The sequence below is a fragment of the Myxocyprinus asiaticus genome, chromosome 2 (genome assembly GCF_019703515.2).
Source record: "Myxocyprinus asiaticus isolate MX2 ecotype Aquarium Trade chromosome 2, UBuf_Myxa_2, whole genome shotgun sequence".
Lineage (NCBI taxonomy): Eukaryota > Metazoa > Chordata > Actinopteri > Cypriniformes > Catostomidae > Myxocyprinus > Myxocyprinus asiaticus.
Genome location: NC_059345.1, coordinates 765001 through 786783, shown reverse-complemented (window position 1 = coordinate 786783; position 21783 = coordinate 765001). Strand labels below are relative to the sequence as shown.

At 39.1% G+C, this 21783-nt stretch overlaps 1 protein-coding gene across 3 annotated transcripts in view; it reads right to left on the bottom strand.

The window, feature by feature from the left end:
• The window catches only part of LOC127410360 (neurexin-2-like), a 495400-nt gene that overhangs the window by 284694 nt on the left and 188923 nt on the right, over window positions 1-21783 (bottom strand). For all 3 annotated transcript variants that reach the window (XM_051645599.1, XM_051645582.1, XM_051645589.1), the window contains 3 exons: window positions 21590-21709; window positions 15101-15482; window positions 14570-14760 (listed from right to left, as the gene is read on the bottom strand). In XM_051645599.1, the coding sequence (XP_051501559.1) occupies window positions 14570-14760; window positions 15101-15482; window positions 21590-21709 (693 nt within the window). The remainder of the gene's footprint in view (window positions 1-14569; window positions 14761-15100; window positions 15483-21589; window positions 21710-21783) is intronic.

Genomic DNA, 21783 nt, shown 5'->3' with positions numbered 1-21783 from the left:
GGACAGCTCAATTACTCAAAGCTGCACAAGCCGAGGAGCAGTGCACAAGAATGCCAAGGCATCCTTATCCAGGGACTGCACAAGCTCTGGACATTGAGGTTTGAGTAGCACCACTATTAGACTTGAGTTTAAGCTACTATTGAACTTGAGCTACCAATAAACTGGAACCTGAGTTACATGGCCATTAAAAGAGTGTGCACACTCTTCATATGTATTTCTTATCATGCGCATTGGTTAAAAGTGTGTTTTTGTTGCTTACATTCATTGGTGAAAAGTGTATCATGTTCATGTTTGCATTATTTTACAAGCTTAATAAGTTGATGTACACGTACAGTATGTGATGCAAAAGGAGCAGTGAGTATTTCGTTAAGGTTTAAAATGGCAGATGAAAGTGAGTTCTGCATTTAATGAGCCTGACGAGGCTCAAACGCAAAATGCAGAGGTTGATGACAAAATTGAACAGTCTGTTCAAAAACACGAAATTAAACTTACTGCAAAAGGGTTATTGGTAAAACTCGATATGTTACAAAAATTAAGAAAGTCTATGTTTAACAAAGCATCTCATCTTAAAAAGATAATTCATGATTTCAGGATAAGCAGAGAATTTGAAAATGTCAAAATCCAGTGCAAAGAGGCAAGGGAAGCACACAAGTCTTTGATTGTTTTATTGCCCGATGAAGAGAGAGGAAACATGAAACATGGTTCAAAGCAAAAATGCTGTTGTTTATGGAGATTTCCGCTGTTGTCAATAAGTGGCTGGAACAACATCGGGAGGAAAATGATCATGCTGACAGTGAAATTAGCTCCAACGATAGTATTTCCAACACTGAAACGTGAGTGTGCAGTCATACTTCAAGAAGACACAAAGGTAGCCGCCACAGTAGGTCCGGCTCTAGTAGATCCAAGTTATCTGTGCAACTTGTGCATATTCAAGCGGAGGCAGAAAGAGCTGCTCTTGTAGCTCGTGTAGAGTCTTTAAAGGAAAAACATGACATTGAGGAACAAGTGGAAAAATTACGAAAATGAAAGGAACAAATGGATCTTAATGCTGAAATAGCAGCCTCCACTGCAAAGTTATCTGTTCTCATGATATTTGACCAGCAAACAACTGAGAGCATGATATCAGATAGAATGGAATCATATATTAACAACTTCATTTTTCAATCCAGATGTAAATAAACCATCAAGGGCTTCACTGCAAAGCCACAAAGGCTTACCTCTTGAACTAAAAACATCCCATGTTTCCAGCAAGATGCTCAAAATGGTTAACAATTGCGCAGAGAAAATGCAGCTAAATGTATGATCTAGAGGACCTGATGCAGGAGCTCAGGTTTCATTAAATGCTGGGGATAACTCAGACTCGACACTAAATGTGCTTCAAAGGCAACAAGAAATAACAGAGTTGCTAAGACAACAACAAAAGGCTCACACCTTCCACCACGTGCAGTTCCATTGTTTGAAGGGGATCCTTTGTGATTTAATTTATTTACGAAAGCTTTTCAACACTGTGTGGAGGAAAAAACAACCAGCAAATGGGATTGCTTGTATTTTCTTGAGAGGTACACCAGAGGGCGCCAAAGAGACATTGTCAGCAGCTTTATGAATATGGCATCTGAAAGAGGATATACAACAGCTAAAGCTATGGGTGCTGTAATGCAATGGCTGATGTGCAGTACATGCATGAACTGGATATGCCAGCAAACACGAGGGCAGTAATTTCGAAGCTTCCATTTAAATATGGGGGGGAAATGGAGATCAACTGCATGTGATCTCATAGAAAGACTTAAACGAAGAGCCAATTTCAAAGTTGCCATTGGTTGCCTACACATAGGACACAGGAGCAAGGAGTGTAAAAGGCACTTGACTTGCAAAATATGCCACCAAAATCATTCCAGTGTTCTTCACATTCTTACCAAACTTACCATGAGTCCCAAAGCAACAGTCTCAAGCAATGTTGTAAATAATTTAGAGATTTCAAGCCTCACCGGTAAGGACATTCATGGCCCAGCCAACATTATCAAGAAAGAGGATCTGGCTAAGTGGCCATATCTTAATGTTGTTCACATTCCTCACATTCAAGCAAAAGTAGAGTAAAGATTGGTACCAATGCCTCTAACTTACTTGAGCCCTGGGAAGTGGTGAATAGTCATGGAGATGGACCCTACGCCATTCATACCCCATTGGGGAGGGTTATAAATGGTTCTCTTGGCAGTTGTCAAAATAAACACCATACTGCTACGGTGAATAGGATCACTGTAGAAACACTGGAATTGCTATTGGAAAAGTAATATCAGCATGATTTCAATGAAAAAAATGTCTGAGGACAAGGAATAAATGTCCAGAGAGGATGTAAAGTTAATGAAAATCATGGAGGAATCTGTGAACTGTGAAATCTGTGAAAGATGGACATTACAGTTTGAAACTGCCTTTCAAGAGCAAGGATGTTACTGTGTCAAACAGCGCCTCCTTGGAATAAGGAAAAAAAATGTAAAAGAATGAGACATTCCAGCAAGAATACACAGATTTTCTCAATGATATGGTCGACCAAGGCTATGCTGAAATGGTGCCAAAGCATCAACTTGACATACATGATGGTAAGGTTTGGTACATTCCCCATCATGGAGTGTACCACCCCCGTAAAGGCAAGTTACATGTTGAATTTGACTGTGGTGCAGAATTCAAGGGCACTTCCTTAAACAGTCAACTGCTACAAGGCCCTAACCTTACAAGCTTATTGTGATGGCCTTATCGGCCCGCTATCTGTTTGTGTTTCTTTGTTCTTTCTGTGGGTGCGTCTGTGTTTTTCTTGCAGGTGATTGGCTGGCTGATGAGTGAATTGGGAACACCGGCACGCAGGTTTCCCATTCTGCTTAAGTTGTTTCTTTTCTGTAGTAGAGGCGGAGCAGTCCTTCCTGGGCTCCATCCAACACACATCACTCCGTGTCCGTGATCTATTTCGCTCGAGCAAAAACCGCCCATTTATTACAGCTTTTTCCATAATGTGTGTTGTTAAATAAAATGCTTATATTTTATTAATTAAACTCATCTCCTCCTCTTATTTCTTTTGCGAATCCTTGGGTTCGTAGCAAATGGGAGCTCTTCTTAAACTTTTGGTAATTTGTGTTTTTGAAATGTGTTTGGCATATGACTCGCATACTCCTCACTTGAGGAGGAGGAGTGTTGCAGGTGAGTCATTATTGCATTTGGTAACTTTGGAAAGATCAACATTTTCCTGGAATGGCACACCAGGTGACGATGATCTATGAATTTGTATTTGTAGATATTTTTGAGACATTTACCTGGAGTGGCAACAGGTAATGTTTGAATATTTTGTTTTTGAAACTGAATTCGGAAATTACAGTTGTGCTCAAAATTGTGCATACCCTGTCAGAAATTGTGAAATTTTGGTTCTGATCATGCAAAAAAAAAACTGTCTTTTATTAAAGGATAGTGATCATATGAAGCCATTTATTATCACATAGTTGTTTGGCTCCTTTTTAAATCATATTGATAACAGAAATCACCCAAATAGCCCTGATCAAAAGTTTACACACCCTTGAATGTTTGGCCTTGTTACAGACACACAAGGTGACACACACAGGTTTAAATGGCAATTAAAGGTTAATTTCCCACACCTGTGGCTTTTTAAATTGCAATTAGTGTCTGTGTATAAATAGTCAATGAGTTTGTTAGCTCTCACGTGGATGCACTGAGCAGGCTAGATACTGAGCCATGGGGAGCAGAAAAGAACTGTCAAAAGACCTGCGTAACAAGGTAATGGAACTTTATAAAGATGGAAAAGGATATAAAAAGATATCCAAAGCCTTGAAAATGCCAGTCAGTACTGTTCAATCACTTATTAAGAAGTGGAAAATTCAGGGATCTCTTGATACCAAGCCATGGTCAGGTAGACCCAGAAAGATTTCAGCCACAACTGCCAGAAGAATTGTTCAGGATACAAAGAAAAACCCACAGGTAACCTCAGGAGAAATACAGGCTGCTCTGGAAAAAGTCGGTGTGGTTGTTTCAAGGAGCACAATACAACGATACTTGCACAAAAATGTGCTGCATGGTCGAGTTGCCAGAAAGAAGCCTTTACTGCGCCAATGCCACAAAAAAGCCCGGTTACAATATGCCCGACAACACCTTGACACGCCTCACAGCTTCTGGCACACTGTAATTTGGAGTGACGAGACCAAAATAGAGCTTTATGGTCACAACCATAAGCGCTATGTTTGGAGAGGGGTCAACAAGGCCTATAGTGAAAAGAATACCATCCCCACTGTGAAGCATGGTGGTGGCTCACTGATGTTTTGGGGGTGTGTGAGCTCTAAAGGCACAGGGAATCTTGTGAAAATTGATGGCAAGATGAATGCAGCATGTTATCAGAAAATACTGGCAGACAGTTTGCATTCTTCTGCATGAAAGCTGCACATGGGATGCTCTTGGATTTTTCAGCATGACAATGACCCTAAACACAAGGCCAAGTTGACCCTCCAGTGGTTACAGCAGAAAAAGGTGAAGGTTCTGGAGTGGCCATCACAGTCTCCTGACCTTAATATCATCGAGCCACTCTGGGGAGATCTCAAACGTGCGGTTCATGCAAGGCGACCAAAGACTTTGCATGACCTGGAGGCATTTGGCCAAGACAAATGGGCAGCTATACCACCTGCAAGAATTTGGGGCCTCATAGACAACTATTACAAAAGACTGCACGCTGTCATTGATGCTAAAGGGGGCAATACACAGTATTAAGAACTAAGGGTATGCAGACTTTTGAACAGGGGTCATTTCATTTTTTTCTTTGTTGCCATGTTTTGTTTTATGATTGTGCCATTCTGTTATAACCTACAGTTGAATATGAATCCCATAATAAATAAAATAAATGTGTTTTGCCTGCTCACTCATGTTTTCTTTAAAAATGGTACATATATTTCCAAGGGTATGCAAACGTTTTAGCACAACTGTATGTTTGGGGAGAGACGAGTATAAAATTGGTTAATGGCTTACTGAAATTAATTCAGTCAATGTACTTACTATTCCTGTATCATCACAGCTGTATCGGAGGTTTGTTGTTGCGGGCCCTGTGATTAGCTTCTCTGTTAGGAATAAGTGGCATGCCCTTCATTGGGTGTGTCTAGTTTTTGTTTTAGTTTGTTGTTTTTGAGCATAATCAGTGGTTAGAGATGTGTCTCGGGAGCATGCCCGAAGTTTTGAAGGAATCGGCAATATTCCCTTCATTTCATTTCCCTTCCATGGTAGAGGTGGTGCAGTCCTTCCTGGGATCCATCCAACACACATCACTCCATGTCCATGGTCTATGTCACTCGAGCAGAAACCGTCAATTTATTACAGCCTTTTCCATAATGTGTGTTGTTAAATAAAATGCTTCTATTTTATTAATTACATTCGCCTCCTCCTCTCATTTTGTTATGAACCCAAGGAGTCACAACAGTTTTACCAAATGGTGACGTAAAACAAGATGTCACTGAACTCAGAATGACTGTTCATTTATTTGGAGCAGTTTCATCACCAAGTTGTGCATCTTAGGAAAACTGCAGAGGATAATCAGAACAGCTTCACCTTCAATTTCAAGACTGTCTGTAAAGACCGAATGTCAACCACATGTGGGATTTTGTCAGTGATCAGCTCAATTTATGATCCTTTAGGATATCTTTCACCACTGACACTTCCTGTCAAGTTATGCATGACGAGCTACAACTGGGATGATGAGATTCCTCAAGTTCTTGAATGACAGTGGATTGAATGGGTTAGTGACCTGGACCAGCTGAACGCTTTCACCGTTGACAAATGTTTGAAGCCATATAATTTTGGACAAACTGTTCATGCCCAACTACACAATTTTTCAGATACCAGTGGAAGTGGATATGGCTCCGTGACCTACCTTATGTTACAGGATAGTCATAATGTTGTTCATGTCTCCTTTCTATTTAGCAAAGCCAGAGTGGCACCCCTTAAACCAGTCACTGTTCCTCGTTTAGAGCTTACTGCTGCTGCCCTAGCTGTTAGCATCGATAGAATGCTCAGAAAAGAACTTCAGCTTCAGTTGAAAAGATCTTGTTTTTGGACTGACAGCACATCTGTTCTGAAATACATAAAGAATGAAAACAAGAGATTTTGTACTTTTGTGGCAAATAGGATATCTGCCATCAGAGAAGTTTCAAATGTGGCACAATGGAGGTATATCCACACTTCTTAATCTGGCAGATGATGCGTCTAGGGGAATGACAGTGCAGAAGCTCATAACCAGCAAGAGGTGGTTAAATGGCCCAGTGTTTCTATGGGAACCGGAAGAGGAGTGGTTAAACCACAGCACTGAGACAAACATTTCTGATGATGATCCAGAAATAAAAAGGAGCTCCAATAGGACACCAATAGGCTGATTACATACTTTTCTGAGAGGAAAAGACTCAAAGCAGCAGTTGCATGGGTGTTGAAAATAAAGAAATGAAAATAAAGAAAGCTTTACTGGAACTGAGACACCAAAGAAAGCAATTGATGGCTACATCAGACAATTCCAACATGGTGAAACAAGCAATTTAAAACTTCATTAGGAGGACAATGCTTGTCTACAGATTACCTTTTTGAGGCAGAAAAAAGCTGTTATCCAATTCTGTCAGTAGGAAAAATTCAGCATGGAAATTACATAATTGAAATCTGGAAAATCTGAAGTCAAAAGGAATAGTGCTATTCGCAAGCTAAGCACCATGCTTGAAGATGGATTGCTGAGAATTGGTAGTAGGCTATGCAAGACTGCAATGCCTGAGGAAATGAAGCATCCCATTATTTTGTCCAAAGATCAACATATTCCCAAGCTCATTCTTAAACATATCCACATTCTCTCCATACTGAGAGAAAACTGTTTGATCACCCACGCCAATGCAGCAGCCAAAAAATCCTTGCAAGCTATACCTTCTTCAGGTGACAGAAAGGGAAACTGGGTGAGCGAAAGATGGCTGACTTAACTTCTGAAAGGATAACTGTAGATATTCCTCCATTTACCAATGTTGGAGTGGATTACTTCGGCCTGATTGAGGTAAACAGATGTCACACTTGTGTAAAACGCTATGGCGTGAGTTTATACATGCATGGCCAGTAGAGCAGTCCATTTAGAGGTTGCATATTCTTTGGACACTGACTCTTGCATCAATACGTTGCGCCGATTCATATGCAGAAGAAGACAATTGTCTCATTTAAGATCATTCACTTTCTATGTTTCCATCTAATTTAATTTATGCGAAAAAACATATCGCAAAACCAATGTGCGAATAAATCCGCGTCCATCCAAGGGTGTTCAAAAGGATGAAATCGTCACTTCCGGAGAAATTGTAGCCACTGTGAGTGTTTTTTATTAATAAAATACTGGTGGTTTAGAGCACGAAGACAAAACACTGTAAAGAACTTTGTTTCGTGTTTCGGAGTGGCAGTGGGTCACACACTTCTGAGAGTGCTATATATGTGCATTCGCCATCCTTATGACCATACCGTGTGGATCTGTAAGATATTTTTCAAAAGTGTCAATAAACCTTCCATACAGTTCAAGTTTGTTTTCGACTTATCTGCTCTGCAACTCTGTGTAGGCTTTGGATTTTCTAGACACCATTATTTCAGGATGACCAGAGCAACATTTCAGATGCAATGATTGGCCTGCTGGTTAGTCCAGTAATGAACAAGTTTTTCAGTCACATGAACTTTTTGATGTGCATCTTTTAATCCTAACAAATTCAATAGGAGTTTATTCGGTAAATGTGTTTCCATCATAGTTTATGCACATTTCTTCTTATCGAATAAAAAATGTATCCACCTCAAGCAAGCATAGAAATGTTCTATGTGCATTTTGGAGATTTATTCGTATCTCGGTGTTTCCATCCAGCAGTTTTTATGCGATATCCCAAAATGCACAACAAAAACGTTGATGGAAACATAGCTAATGGAACAAATTTTACTGCCACAAAAGGAACTGAGGAAAGCACTTGCAGACTTTAATCATAGCAAGATCCAGAGAGCCTTAGTGCATAAAGGAATCAAATGGAGTTTTAACCCACCTGCAGCTTCACATTATGGTGGTGCAAGAGTGTTGTCCTCAGTTCTATGTCAACAAACATTAGATGACGAAGGATTGCACACTCTTCTGTGCGAAGCTGAGGCCATTCTAAATGATCGACCCATCACCAAAGTGTCTGAGGATCCTAACGATCTTGAGCCACTTATGCCTAACCATCTTCTTACTTTATTACAGGAAAGACAAGGGTGGACCAAGGAAAGGTGTAATCTAATGCTGGTGACATTGTACTCATTGCAGATACTACAGCCCCACGCAATTCTTGGATGCTTGGAAGAGTGCTAGAAACTTTCCCAGATAAGAAGGGATTGGTTAGATCTGCACAAGTTCAAACTAAAACAAATGTTATAGTAAGACCAGTAACAAAACTTTGCCTTTTATAAGGAATATGAGATGAAATGTTTAAAGCGTTCATAAACACATGAAATAAAGTTTACCTGTTTATTTGATGTTGTTTTAAAAAGAAATGAAGACACTGAATATTATGTGGATAAATGAATCCTTGTGTACAGGATATATGTATATAAGACTGTGTTTCATGGCTCCTTATGTAAATATGTTGATTGAATTGTTTATGCCCTTCATTCATTAACAATTAGAGGCTGGTGTGTTAGAGCTATTTCAAAGGTTTGGTGCAATTTCTCTTCCCAACACTAAGGGGGTTTAGCCATATAAGGAAGGTCACACGTGGTTACGGGTTGATGCAGGTGAGGTCAAACAAACTTTTTTGACCGTGAGCAAGAGCGTTAGCGTGACCGGAGTTGCCATGAACCAAAATTATGTTCCAAGTGCAAATTTAGATGTGGAATTATGGAATACCTGTTTTTGTCTATATTACCTAAGTTGTGAAAGAAATGGACAATAAATGGATTGGCATATCCAACTTTATCTCTGTGTGTTTTCTGCATTCTGTCTTCCGGTTGTGTTAAGACCAAAGTAAACTTCTGTCCGATGCAAATGCTGAGCATCCCCATACAGAATGCGTGACATACGCAGCCCAATTTTTCTAACCGTGTGTCTTTGAACTCGCAGAATGCAAATGCGTCTGGAGTTAATTTCATTAATTAGTGGGTCCGCAAGGTGGCAACACTTACATTTTGAGCAGTTGCTGTCACGAAGAAGCGCTAGAAGATGTAATCACTGCTAAACATCAGGAGGTGAAGGTAAAGACAACAATAGTGGATGTGTAAGTCAAGAGTGCATGTGTGAGGAGGTCTGGAAATATCTGCATTTGTATAGTTCGAGTCTGAAGGAATATAAAGACATATTTATGGGTCTTTATGTGACTCCTGATGAGAAAGTCCGGTGTCTCATAGTAGTCGTAGCGCGCATGCAGCAAATGCGTGTGTATGCGTGCACAGTTATATGGAGTATACGTTCTGCACTGTGGGTGTATTCTGGTCTCCCCCCTTCAAGAGTCACATATATGTGTTCTACATTGTGGCTGATTCATTATTTATATTTGACAAATTAAAAAAATTCTCTGTGTTATAGTCTAACCTCAATGCTCGGCATTTTGACAGATTTATTGATTTTATTCGATAGATAAAAAAATAATAAACAAAAATTCTTTTTAGGGTCTCTCCCATTCATTTCCTATGGTCGGTCAATTTTGACCACGAACAGTCACTTGGACTCATCAAATAAAGTCTTCTTTTTTTTTTTTTTTTTTTTGTATATGCATATTGCAAGTCTAGGCAAAGTCACAAAGCCTTGTACCACTCAGATTAATGACCCTCTTTTTAAATCAACTAGTCATGGCATTGTCTGAATGATTCATCAGTTAGTCCAGGATAACAGATTATTATTATTGAAAAAAATACTAAAGTATAACATTTTTTTCTTTTTTTTTTTTTTTTTGTTAACATAGAGGGATAGTTCACCAAAAAAAAAAAAAAAAAAAATATTTTTTTCACCCTCATATTTTCCAACCTGTATGAATTTTTTTTCTTTTGTGAACACAAAATGCAATGTTAGGCAGAATGTATTTTAAAAAGATGCATGTGAAAATGAATGAAAACTGAGGCTAACATTCTGGTTAACATCTTTTTTGTGTGTGTGTTCCACAGAAGAAAGTCATACAGGTTTAGAACAACATGAGGGTGAGAAAAAGTTGACAGTATTTTTATTGTATTTTTTGGGTGAACTGTTCTTTTAAGAGATTCATTAAAATGTATTTAACATATTTATTTTTTAACACTTCACAAGTGTCATCAACATATTTTTTTGTTTTCTTTCCTTAAAAGCAATACTTAAAAATTAATTAAATTATTATGTCACACAGTAGAAATGTGTATTTATACATGAATATGTCTTTCTTTATATTTCAGGAAGGGGTACCTCACAAGGGGATTGTTTGAATACAGCTGTACTAGAGAGTCTTAAGTAGCCCTGTTTAATTAACTATAGTTTTGGCAAGTCGTTTAGGACATCTACTTTGTGCATGACACAAGTAATTTTTCCAACAATTGTTTACAGAACGATTGTTTCACTTTTAATTGACTATATCACAATTCCAGTGGGTCAGAAGTTTACATACACTAAGTTAACTGTGCATTTAAGCAGCTTGGAAAATTACAGAAAATTATGTCAAGCCTTTAGACAATTAGCCAATTAGCTTCTGATAGGAGGTGTACTGAATTGGAGGTGTACCTGTGGATGTATTTTAAGACCTACCTTCAAACTCAGTGCCTCTTTGCTTGACATCATGGGAAAATCAAAAGAAATCAGCCAAGACCTCAGAAAAATAAATTGTGGCTCTCCACAAGCCTGGTTCATCCTTGGGAGCAATTTCCAAATGCCTGAATGTACCACGTTCATCTGTACAAACAATAGTACGCAAGTATAAACACCATGGGACCACACAGCCATCATACCGCTCAGGAAGGAGACACATTCTGTCTCCTAGAGATGAACGTAGTTTGTGCGAAAAGTGCAAATCAATCCCAGAACAACAGCAAAGGACCTTGTGAAGATACTGGAGGAAACAGGTAGACAAGTATCTATATCCACAGTAAAACGAGTCCTTTATCAATATAACCTGAAAGACTGCTCAGCAGAAGCCAGTGCTCCAAAACCGCCATAAAAAAGCCAGACTACAGTTTGCAAGTGCACATGGGGACAAAGATCTTACATTTTGGAGAGATGTCCTCTGGTCTAATGAAACAAAAATGGAACTGTTTGGCCATAATGATCTTCGTTATGTTTGGAGGAAAAAGGGTGAGGCTTGCAAGCTGAAGAACACCATCCCAACCGTGAAGCATGGGGGTGGCAGCATCATGTTGTGGGGGTGCTTTGCTGCAGGAGGGACTGGTGAACTTCACAAAATAGATGGCATCATGAGGAAGGGAAATTATGTGGATATATTGAAGCAACATCTCAAGACATCAGTCAGGAAGTTAAAGCTCGGTTGCAAATGGGTCTTCCAAATGGAAAGTGATCCCAAGCATACCTCCAAAGTTGTGGCAAAATGTCTTAAGGACAACAAAGTCAAGGTATTGGAGTGGCCATCACAAAGCCCTGATCTCAATCCGATAGAAAATTTGTGGGCAGAACTGAAAAAGCGTGTGCGAGCAAGGAGTCCTACAAACCTGACTCAGTTACACCAGTTCTGTCTGGAGGAATGGGACAAAATTCCAGCAACTTATTGTGAGAAGCTTGTGGAAGGATACCCAAAACATTTGACCCAAGTTAAACAATTTAAAGGCGATGCTACCAAATACTAACAAAGTGTATGTAAACTTCTGACCCACTGGGAATGTGATGAAAGAAATAAAAGCTGAAATAAATCATTCTCTCAACTATTATTCTGACATTTCACATTCTTAAAATAAAGTAGTGATCCTAACTGACCTAAGACAGGGAATGTTTTCTATGATTAAATGTCAGGAATTGTGAAAAACTGAGTTTAAATGTATTTGGCTAAGGTGAATGTAAACTTATGACTTCAACTGTGCTAAACATGGTATCAACACCTAGAAACATGCTATCAAAGACTTGAAACATGATATCATTGCCTAGCTACAAGCTAAAACATGCTAGTAATGCCTAACTACATGCTAGCAATGCCTAGCAACACCTAGCAATATGCTAGCAATGCCAAACAACACCATAACAACTTCTTAGCCATGCTTTAGCAATAAGATGGAACACCCTAACAACTGTATACCAACACTCATAACTCAGCAACAGGATATTGTAGAAACATGGGGGTGGGCTCTTTTTACCCGGGCCATAATGCAACCTTTTTGTTATGCTCAAGCAACCATCCAGAAATATGACTAGCACCAAAATATCATAGAGACATGGGGGTGGGTTCTGTTCTGCAACATACTAGATTCTGTCTGTCTGTCTGTCTATATGTCTATCTGCTGTTTCTCTTACTGTAATGTCTTTATAAACTTTAAACTTGTAAAGCTAGTTTAAAGTTAAAAGAACTGGCTCTTTGATAGCTGTAGCAGCAGTGCTTTAAAGATGATATATTAAAAAACACAACTTTTCAGAGAGTTTTAGCATCCTAAACACTACACACATCACACTGAAGAACTGTGTCTCTGAGTTTGTCCCCTTTAACCCATTCAATCACACCAGTTAGAACTGTGACTGAAATTTAGTTTTAAATGTGACGGTCTAAAAACAGTGATTCCATGTGAACATTTGTATATGATTGAAACAAAAGTCACATGAGCGGAGCCATTGAATTCCACTGTGTCTCTCTGAAAGATGATGAGTGGCAAAGCTCCAGAGAACGAAGCATTATACACATACTGTACAACTACAATATTCTATACATCATAATCACAAGTAAACGTGTAAGTGGTCTCAACTGTGACCAAATGGAAAACACACAGCCTCATTGTTTAATAGGTAACTCATTATGTACCACTATAAAACCAAAGATTTCAAAGTATTGTTGGAATAAACGAAACAAAGTAAAATATAACATAAATATGAATTCATTCTTGGCCCACCAGTCCCTTTCCCCATAAAACTGCTTTTGTAAAAATAAAAATATAAAATTATGCTTTATTGTTTGAAATGTTCTATTGGGTTTTATTGAGCAACTAAGCAAAATTTAACTGTAGATTCCCACCAGTTATAAATTTGATCAAGATCTAAGCTAATACTTTTACTAACTTTTTACATAAAAAAATAAAATAATAATAAAATAATAATAATTTAAAAAAAAAAAACATTTAGAAAAGGCATATAGATTTTTTTTCATTGGGCTATCAAAGGAGATAAATATACTGTATGTGCCTAACTCTAACCCTAATTTTGCTGGGTAAAATTTGAGATTAAATCAGTTTTTTAATTTATTAAAAAAAATTTTTTTTAAAAAGCTACTTTATTAATCTAAAAAACAATAACAAAGATAACTCTCTATAAAAATATTTGTGAACCTAACAAATATAACCTAACTCTACCCCAACCCTTAACCTAAACCCTAAACCTAAACCCCTAAACCTAACTCTACCCCAACCCTTACCCTAAAACAGTAATCCTCACTCTAACCCAAACCTTATCTTAAACCACTAATCCAAACCCTACACCAACACTTGTCTTAAACCCTAAACCTAACTCTGCCAACCCTTATCCTAACCCTAAACCTAAATCTAACCCAACCCTTAACCTAAACCCCTAATCCTAACTCTACCCCAACCCTTACCCTAAAACAGTAATCCTCACTCTAACCCAAACCTTATCTTAAACCACTAATCCAAACCCTACACCAACACTTGTCCTAAACCCTAAACCTAACTCTGCCAACCCTTATCCTAACCCTAAACCTAAATCTAACCCAACCCTTAACCTAAACCCCTAATCCTAACTCTACCCCAACCCTTACCTTAAACCCTAAATCCCTAATCCTAACTCAACCCCAACACTTACCCAAAACCTAAACCCGTAAACCTAATTCTACCCCAACCCTTACTGTAAACCCTAAACCAAAACCACTAAACCTAACTCTACCCCAACCCTTACCCTAAACCCTAAACTTAAACCCCTAATCATAACTCTACCCCAAGCCTTACCCTTACCCTAAATCTAAACCCCTAAACCTAACTCTACCCCTACCCTAAACCTAAACCCAACTCTACCACAATCCTTACCCTAAACCCTAAACCTAAACCTAACCCGACCCCAGCCCTTACACTAAACCCCTTACCCTGAACTCCTAACCCTTAATCTTAACCCTATCTCTAAACCTACCCCTACCCCAACCCCAACCCTTACCCTAAACCCATAACCCCTTAACCCTAAACCTACCCGTACCTCAACCATCAGGCAGCAAATTTGAATCTTGTGATAATTTTGCAGAACAACATGTAGTTACACAATAAATACAATGTGTTATATGTATCTTAATGATAGTACATAGTAGATAAATACATCTAATGTAAAGTGGGACCATTTTTGTAATTTGTTATTTAATGTTGTTCAGGGGTGTTGTTATGCTATTTTGTTGTATGCTTGATTTCTTACCTTTGAGGTCCAGGTTCCGTGCACCATTGGAGTGCTGCGTCACGGTGCGCGAGTCGATCTTTAGCATGTGCACGTTATTGGTGTCCCGGGAAACCACCACGTTATGCCACTGATTGTCGTTTAGCGGTTTATCGGAGTTGCCCTTCATAAGTGATGGCCCGTTACCCAAGTCAAACACATAGTGGACATACCTGAAAACACGTTTAAAAACATACATACAATCACATCCTGTTCAAATATGTAAAAGAACAACGTGAACATACTGCTAAACATCTCCTTTAGTGTTCAAGTCATACAGGTATGGAACAAAATGAGGGTGAACATGTCCATCCACAACATTCAACTGCATTTTTTTCGATGTAGGCAGCTCAATAAGTTTGGAATAGGGGTATGCCAAACACTGTGTCTACTTTTATTTCTACTACAGAGTAACACCTGAGACAAAGTTGATACTTCAATGAAACATCTTAGAACTTCATGGTGTCTCCTGAGTTATGAAAGAGAAACTGTATTCACTTCGGTATGACGTACCCTTTCACGAGTTCCACTACGATGAAGTCGCTGCCATCGCCGCTGTTGAAGAGCAACAGACCATCAGTCGAGGTGGTTTTAAACTGGAAGAACAGATGCATGGACGCGTACGCCTGTAGTGTCGCCAGCGCCAGGTAACTGCCTTTATTTCGAAAGGTCACGGGGTCTGCGATGATGTGGCGCATGCCGAAGCGGGCGTTCAGCTCGCAGTACGAGATGTCGCCGTTCTTGCACTGGTCCAGATACGGCACGCCGTTGAGCGTCAAACCCTGCAGGTGACCGATGAAGTTGGATGGAACAACGGAGATGAAGCGGCGCTCGGTCATGATGCCCGTCTCGATGTTGTGGAACTCTAGACGAGTGTGATCACCCGTCATCTGACCTGCGGAGAGACATACATTCAAACAATTCACTTTTCTGAAATTGATAGTCCAGTTCTTGGTGAATCTCATGAAAACTTTTCTGGGTCATATTTCACTTAAAATTATCATTATAATCTTATTACTGTAATACAGTATGTTCCTTACTGCATCATAATAAACACTTTAATAGAATGAATTTTGAATTTAAATCAGCATGAAGACAAACACAAATACAATGATAATAAATAAATGCTTGTTAGTTTAAACAATATGTCACTGCTTTTGTCACTTTACAGTAATGAAAATGAGATTTTTAAGTGTGTTTAAAGGAATATTCCTGGTTCAATACAAGTTGAGCTTATTCGACAGCATTTGTGGTATAATGTTGATTACCAAAAAAATAAAAAAAATAAAAAATCGACTCGTCCCTTCTTTTCTTTCAAAAAGTACAAATCTGTGTTACAGTAAAACACTTACAATGGAAGTCAATGGGATCAATCCGTAAATGTTAAAATACTCACTGTTTTAAAAGTATAGACACAAGACATAAACAATATGTGTGTGAACATGATTTTACCGTGATAAAATCACTTACTAACCGCATCTGTGTAAGGTTATATCCAATTTTACAGCTTCACTGCCATCATGATGTAACACTGTAAACCCAAAAACCTTAAAAACCCTAAACTGGGGTCACGTGATGCCATGCGAGGTTCAGACATGTGAACAGCGAGCTCTGCGCACTTTGCTGGTTTTAATACTTTTTATGTCATAAACCAGTGAGATTCGATACACCCTGATCCTTAACTGTTCTAAGAAGACAATATGTCAAAGAATTAAAATCCTCAGGCTCTGGAGACATTAAAAGACACTTACGTGCTCAAGCTGACGCCCCCGAGCAGGCCGCAGACCAGGGACTTAATTTGGCCAGAGAAGTGTGGGAAATTCGGCGAGAATTGTTGAACTTATCGGCAATGCTGATGAAGGTCATTGATGACTTGGAGGATCTTGCTGTAATACATCGATCAATCGCTGCCATGGAGACGAAATTCACTGAGATGGTTACAAGAGTGGGGGATGTCGAGAAACAGATCGATTATCTGGAGTCATCAGAGAGGGAATTAGCTGCTAATCCTCTAGCGACCATGGTGGATTTGGAGTGCGTCTGGGAAAAGTTGGAGGATATGGAAAATCGTAGTCGGCTGAATAACGTCCGGACTGTTGGAATTCCTGAGGCCGAAGAAGGTTGGGATATGGTGAAATTCCTGGACGGGCTCCTTCCGAGCCTGCTCGACATAACAGGCCAATGGAAATCGAGCGAGCTCACAGGGTTCCAACTCGGCTATCCACTGAGGAAGACAGGCCCTGATCAATTCTGGCCAAATTTCTGAGATCATCCGATAAAGATCTCATGCTACGCGAGGTGAGGAATTTGTTTTGTGTAGTAACACTCCTTTGGGACAGTGTTGTGGATGAATCTGCACGTTCTTTGTGCTTATGCCTCCTATTGGCTGGAGTTTGTTTTGTGGAGTATTTCTTGCAAGACATTGGAGTGATTAGGTCATTTGTTGTACTTGTGTAACAGCCAAATGGGCCGGCTCACTGAACATTCGATTGACTGTCCAAGGAAACTGAATGGCCTTTTTTTGTTTGTTTTTATTTATTTATTTATTTTTGTGTAAATACTGTATCCTTTGTGTTTATTCTGCCTATTGGCTGGAGCTTGTTTTATAGATTATCTTCTGTTATGTAATTCTTTCTCACAAAATTTTTATAGAAACACCAGACTTGAGCAATCCGATGGCAAAGTTGTCACAGGGGCTCTCATAGGCGTACATGGACTGTTTGAGTTTAGAGGGATGGATGCCGGTTGGCGCTGTCGTGCGCGGGATTAATGTGCACGTTTTTCTTTTCTTTTTTCTGTCCGTTTGGTTCTGGATGAAGTTCAGGATTTGATTGTTGCACTAATGTTGGAATGTGGTCTTTATAATTTTATTTTTGACACACAATCTATTATTTCTTATATGTCAAAATGTCAAATGTTAATATGAGCGGATTGTCTCTCTCCATGTGGAATGTGAATGGGTTGGGGCACCCCCATAAAAAGAAGGAAGGTTATTTCTCTTCTTAAATGTAACAAATATAATATAGTGTTTCATCAAGAAATGCACCATTCCCGGCAGGAAGCTGAAAAATATGGGAAGATATGGGGTGGACATGTTTTCTTTAGTGCTGGCTCAAGTAAGAGCAGGGGAGTCATTACACTGATAAGTAAACATTTACAATTCAAATGTCTCAAACAGATTAAAGATAAATTAGGAAGAGTCATTATTGTTGATTTTGCAAAGGTTTATTTTGGCCAATAATTACGCACCTAACGCTGATGATAAGGGCTTTTTTATAGATCTTGAAGGGATGTTGCAAGCCCCTGGCACCCCTCATGATATAATATTGGGAGGAGACTTTAATCTTTTGATGGACTCAGTCCTTGATCATAGTGAAGCAAATGTGTGTAAGCCCCCTAGACCAACACTGACGCTTCAAAGGATGTGTAAAAATCTTGGTCTTACAGATATTTGGAGACTTTTGAACACATCTGGTAGGGACTATACATTCTTTTCATCAGTCCATAAGATTTATTCTAGAATAGATCTTTTTTTATATATATCTAAGTCCTTCATTTCATCTGTTGTTGATTGCTCAATTGGAAACATTTTAGTCTCAGATCACGGCCTGGTGTGTTTAGAGGTGTTGCCACATACAGAGAAAAACAAATCATATAGTTGGCACTTTAATGTGTCCCTTTTGCAAAATCCTGAATTTCAACAAATGTTAAAGGCTGAAATTAATGTTTATATGGAGACCAACTGGTTCTCAGTATCCTCTGTTGGCGTGGCTTGGGAGGCACTTAAGGTGGTTCTTAGGGGCCGGATCATACAGTATGCCTCATTCACCAAAAACTCCAAAGCACGAAAACTCGTGGAGCTGGAAGGGAATATTAAAAGTGCCGAGGCAGAGCTGAAGCACCGAATGTCACCTGATGGCCTCAGAGAATTGACCCAATTTAAACACAGATATAATACTATTTTGTTGCGGAAGGTGAAATTTTGGCTATTCAGGGCAAGACAGTCATACTTTGAGTCGGGGGACAAAGCAGGGAAGCTTTTGGCTAGATATATAAAGCAGAGAGAGTCTTTTTCTACCATTCCCTCAGTGAAATCTGATGGTGGTGAAATATTTACCTCAGCCATTGATATTAATAATGCTTTTAAAGAATTCTATCTTGATCTCTATAGTTCCACGTCTTCGTCTACTGATGAAGATATTAGAAACTTTGTGGAACCATTAGAACTTCCTAAACTGACGAATGAGCAAAAAAATTATCTTGGTTCTGAGATAACCTTGGAGGAGCTTGGCGAGGTAATTAAGGCCTTGCCTACAGGCAAGGCTCCGGGGCCAGATGGTTTTGCTACTGAATTTTTTAGATCTTATGCTACAGAACTGGCTCCACTTTTGTCAAATGTTTATACGGAATCATTAAAGAATGGAAAGTTTCCGCCAACCATGATGCAAGCCCGGATCAGTCTGATTCTTAAAAAGGACAAAGATCCAAGTGAGTGTAAGAATTACCATCCAATTTCTCTGATCCAGCTAGACGTTAAAATATTCTCAAACATTTTGGCTAACCGATTAAGTAAGGTTATGACATCTCTTATACATATTGATCAGGTGGGGTTTATTCGGGGCCGCAGCTCTTCTGATAATATTAGGCATTTCATCAATATCATGTGGTCAGTGGTGAATGATCAGACTCTGGTCGCTGCCATTTCACTTGATGCTGAAAAGGCGTTTGATATGGTAGAATGGGAATACATTTATTGGATGGATTAAATTACTTTATAGACACCCGGTAGCGGCAGTACAAACAAATTGATTAATTTCATATTATTTTACTCTGGATAGGGGCATCTAGCAGGGTTGCCCTCTTTCCCCATTATTGTTCTGTCTTGCTCTGGAACCATTAGCAGCCATTAATAAAAGGAGGATGATAAGCTTTTGCTTTACGCAGATGATATATTATTATTCGTCTCCAACCCTACTAGATCTATGCCTTGCCTCCACAGAATAATTCATTCCTTTTCTATGTTCTCGGGATACAGGGTCAGTTGGTCTAAATCCAAAGTTTTGGCTCTGACAGCGTACTGACCAGTAACAGATTTTCAGCCGGGCGCCATTCAGTGGCCCAAACAGGGCATTAAGTATTTGGGGATTTTATTCCCAGCAAATTTGTCTGATTTAGTTAGAGTTAATTTAGACCCTTTAATAAAAAGGTTTTGAGCAATGTGGGCAGGTGGGCATCATTACATTTATTGATGATTGGGAAGGTTAATGTTATTAAAATGTATTCCATGAATACTGAAAATGAATTGTATTTCAAAATTCAACTACCTGCTACAATCTCTCCCTATAGATGTCCCCCTCTCTTATTTCAAGCAATTTGATAGCATAGCGAAGTCCTTCATTTGGAATGGTAAGCGTCCCAGATTATATTTCAATAAGTTACATAGGCCGATTGACAAAGGTGGGCTAGGCCTATCAAAGATTTTGTTTTATTATTATGCGTTTAGTCTCAGACATTTGGCTCATTGGTCGCTTCCACCTGAGAGAGCCCCTCCCTGGTTTTGTATTGAACAGGAATTTCTTGCCCCTATTTCACCATTACAACGCCTTTGTATCAAACTAATCTGAAAAGTTAAGTTACACCCCGTTATCTCGCATTTGCACTCGGTATGGACAAAAGTGTCCAGAGTGTTTAATTCGGACATTTATTTAAATGTTGCCTCAAGTATATGGCTGAACCCAAAATTATGTATTAATAAGTCCCATTTCTGCTGGTCAGAGTGGATTGTGAGGGGGGGTTACTACACTCGGTGACCTATATGAGAGTGGAGTGTTGAGATCCTTTGAAAATTTGGTTCAGAATTTTGGGATTCCCAGATCTCAGTTCCCAGATCTTTAGGTATTTACAGCTGTGCCAGCTGTTCTGTACTATTTTTGGGAGTAGCATACACCCCCCTAAAGTGGCAGACACTCTGGGAGGGGTGATTACTGCTTTTGGAAAAGGTCATGAGGCATCAGTGTATTACTCCCTGCTAATTCAGTGTCTGGGGGATGGAGCTTTAACTTCTATCAAGAGATTATGGAAGAAAAATTTAAACTTGGTACATTTATTCATTTGGCAGACGCTTTTATCCAAAGCGAATTGGAGGAAGGAGTGTGGGCTAGGATTCTAAAAAACATCAAGTCTGCATCTAGAGACACAAGGGTGTGCCTTATGCAATTTAAGATTATACATCGAATCTGTTGGACCCCCTCTAGATTGTATAGGCTTGGTCTTAAAGACACACCCATCTGCTGGCGATGCCAATCAGAGGATGGAGACACAACCCATGTCTTTTGGTGGTGTGATAAGATCCAAGAATTTTGGTTGAAGGTTCAGGGTTTTATGTGTGACGTATTGGGCATTCGGGTTTAATTTTGCCCCAGACTCTGTATGTTGGGCGATAGGGCGGTCATCGATGTAGAGAATAGACACATAAAGAGTTGAGTCCTAACCAGTGTCATGATCACCAGACAGATATACTGTATATATTTTTGTTTTTTGTTTGTTTGTTTGTTTTTTGTGTGTCTATAAACATGTATGACCACTGGGATGTTGTTGGGGGCCAGGGTGGGGTTGGGGATTGGGAGGGGGAATAGTGGGGGTTAATTGTTGTTTCTGTGTATATGCGTTTTATTTTTCTGTATTTAATATGTGAATCAATAAAACATTGTTAATCAGAAAAAAAAAAAAAAAAAAAAAACTAAATTGACCGTAAACATTATGATTTAAACAACTTTACAGCTCAAATAATACACATGTTTTAACAGAATAATTAAAGTGCTATAATAAAATTATAAGGTTCTTCAGAAATTATAAATTTCTGCCTTTAAATCCTCCAAAAATTGGCCCCAATCACTTCCATTGTAAGTGCCTCACTTTAACACAGATTTTTGCTTTTTAAACCAGTTAAGATAATATTAACGGCGTAGGCTGGATTAAGCTGTTTTATTTTTTGTGTTATACCTTCTACAGTGATGTTGTCCACAGACAGTTGCAGGTTTCTACCACGTCGGATCACTTTCACCGAGTGCCACTCGTTATCATTCAGTTTCTGACCAGCAGTTAAAATCTCTGGACCTTTACCTGCAGCGGGAGATAGAGAGAGTTACACACACAAACACATTCACTACACTCACACACACACACACACACACACA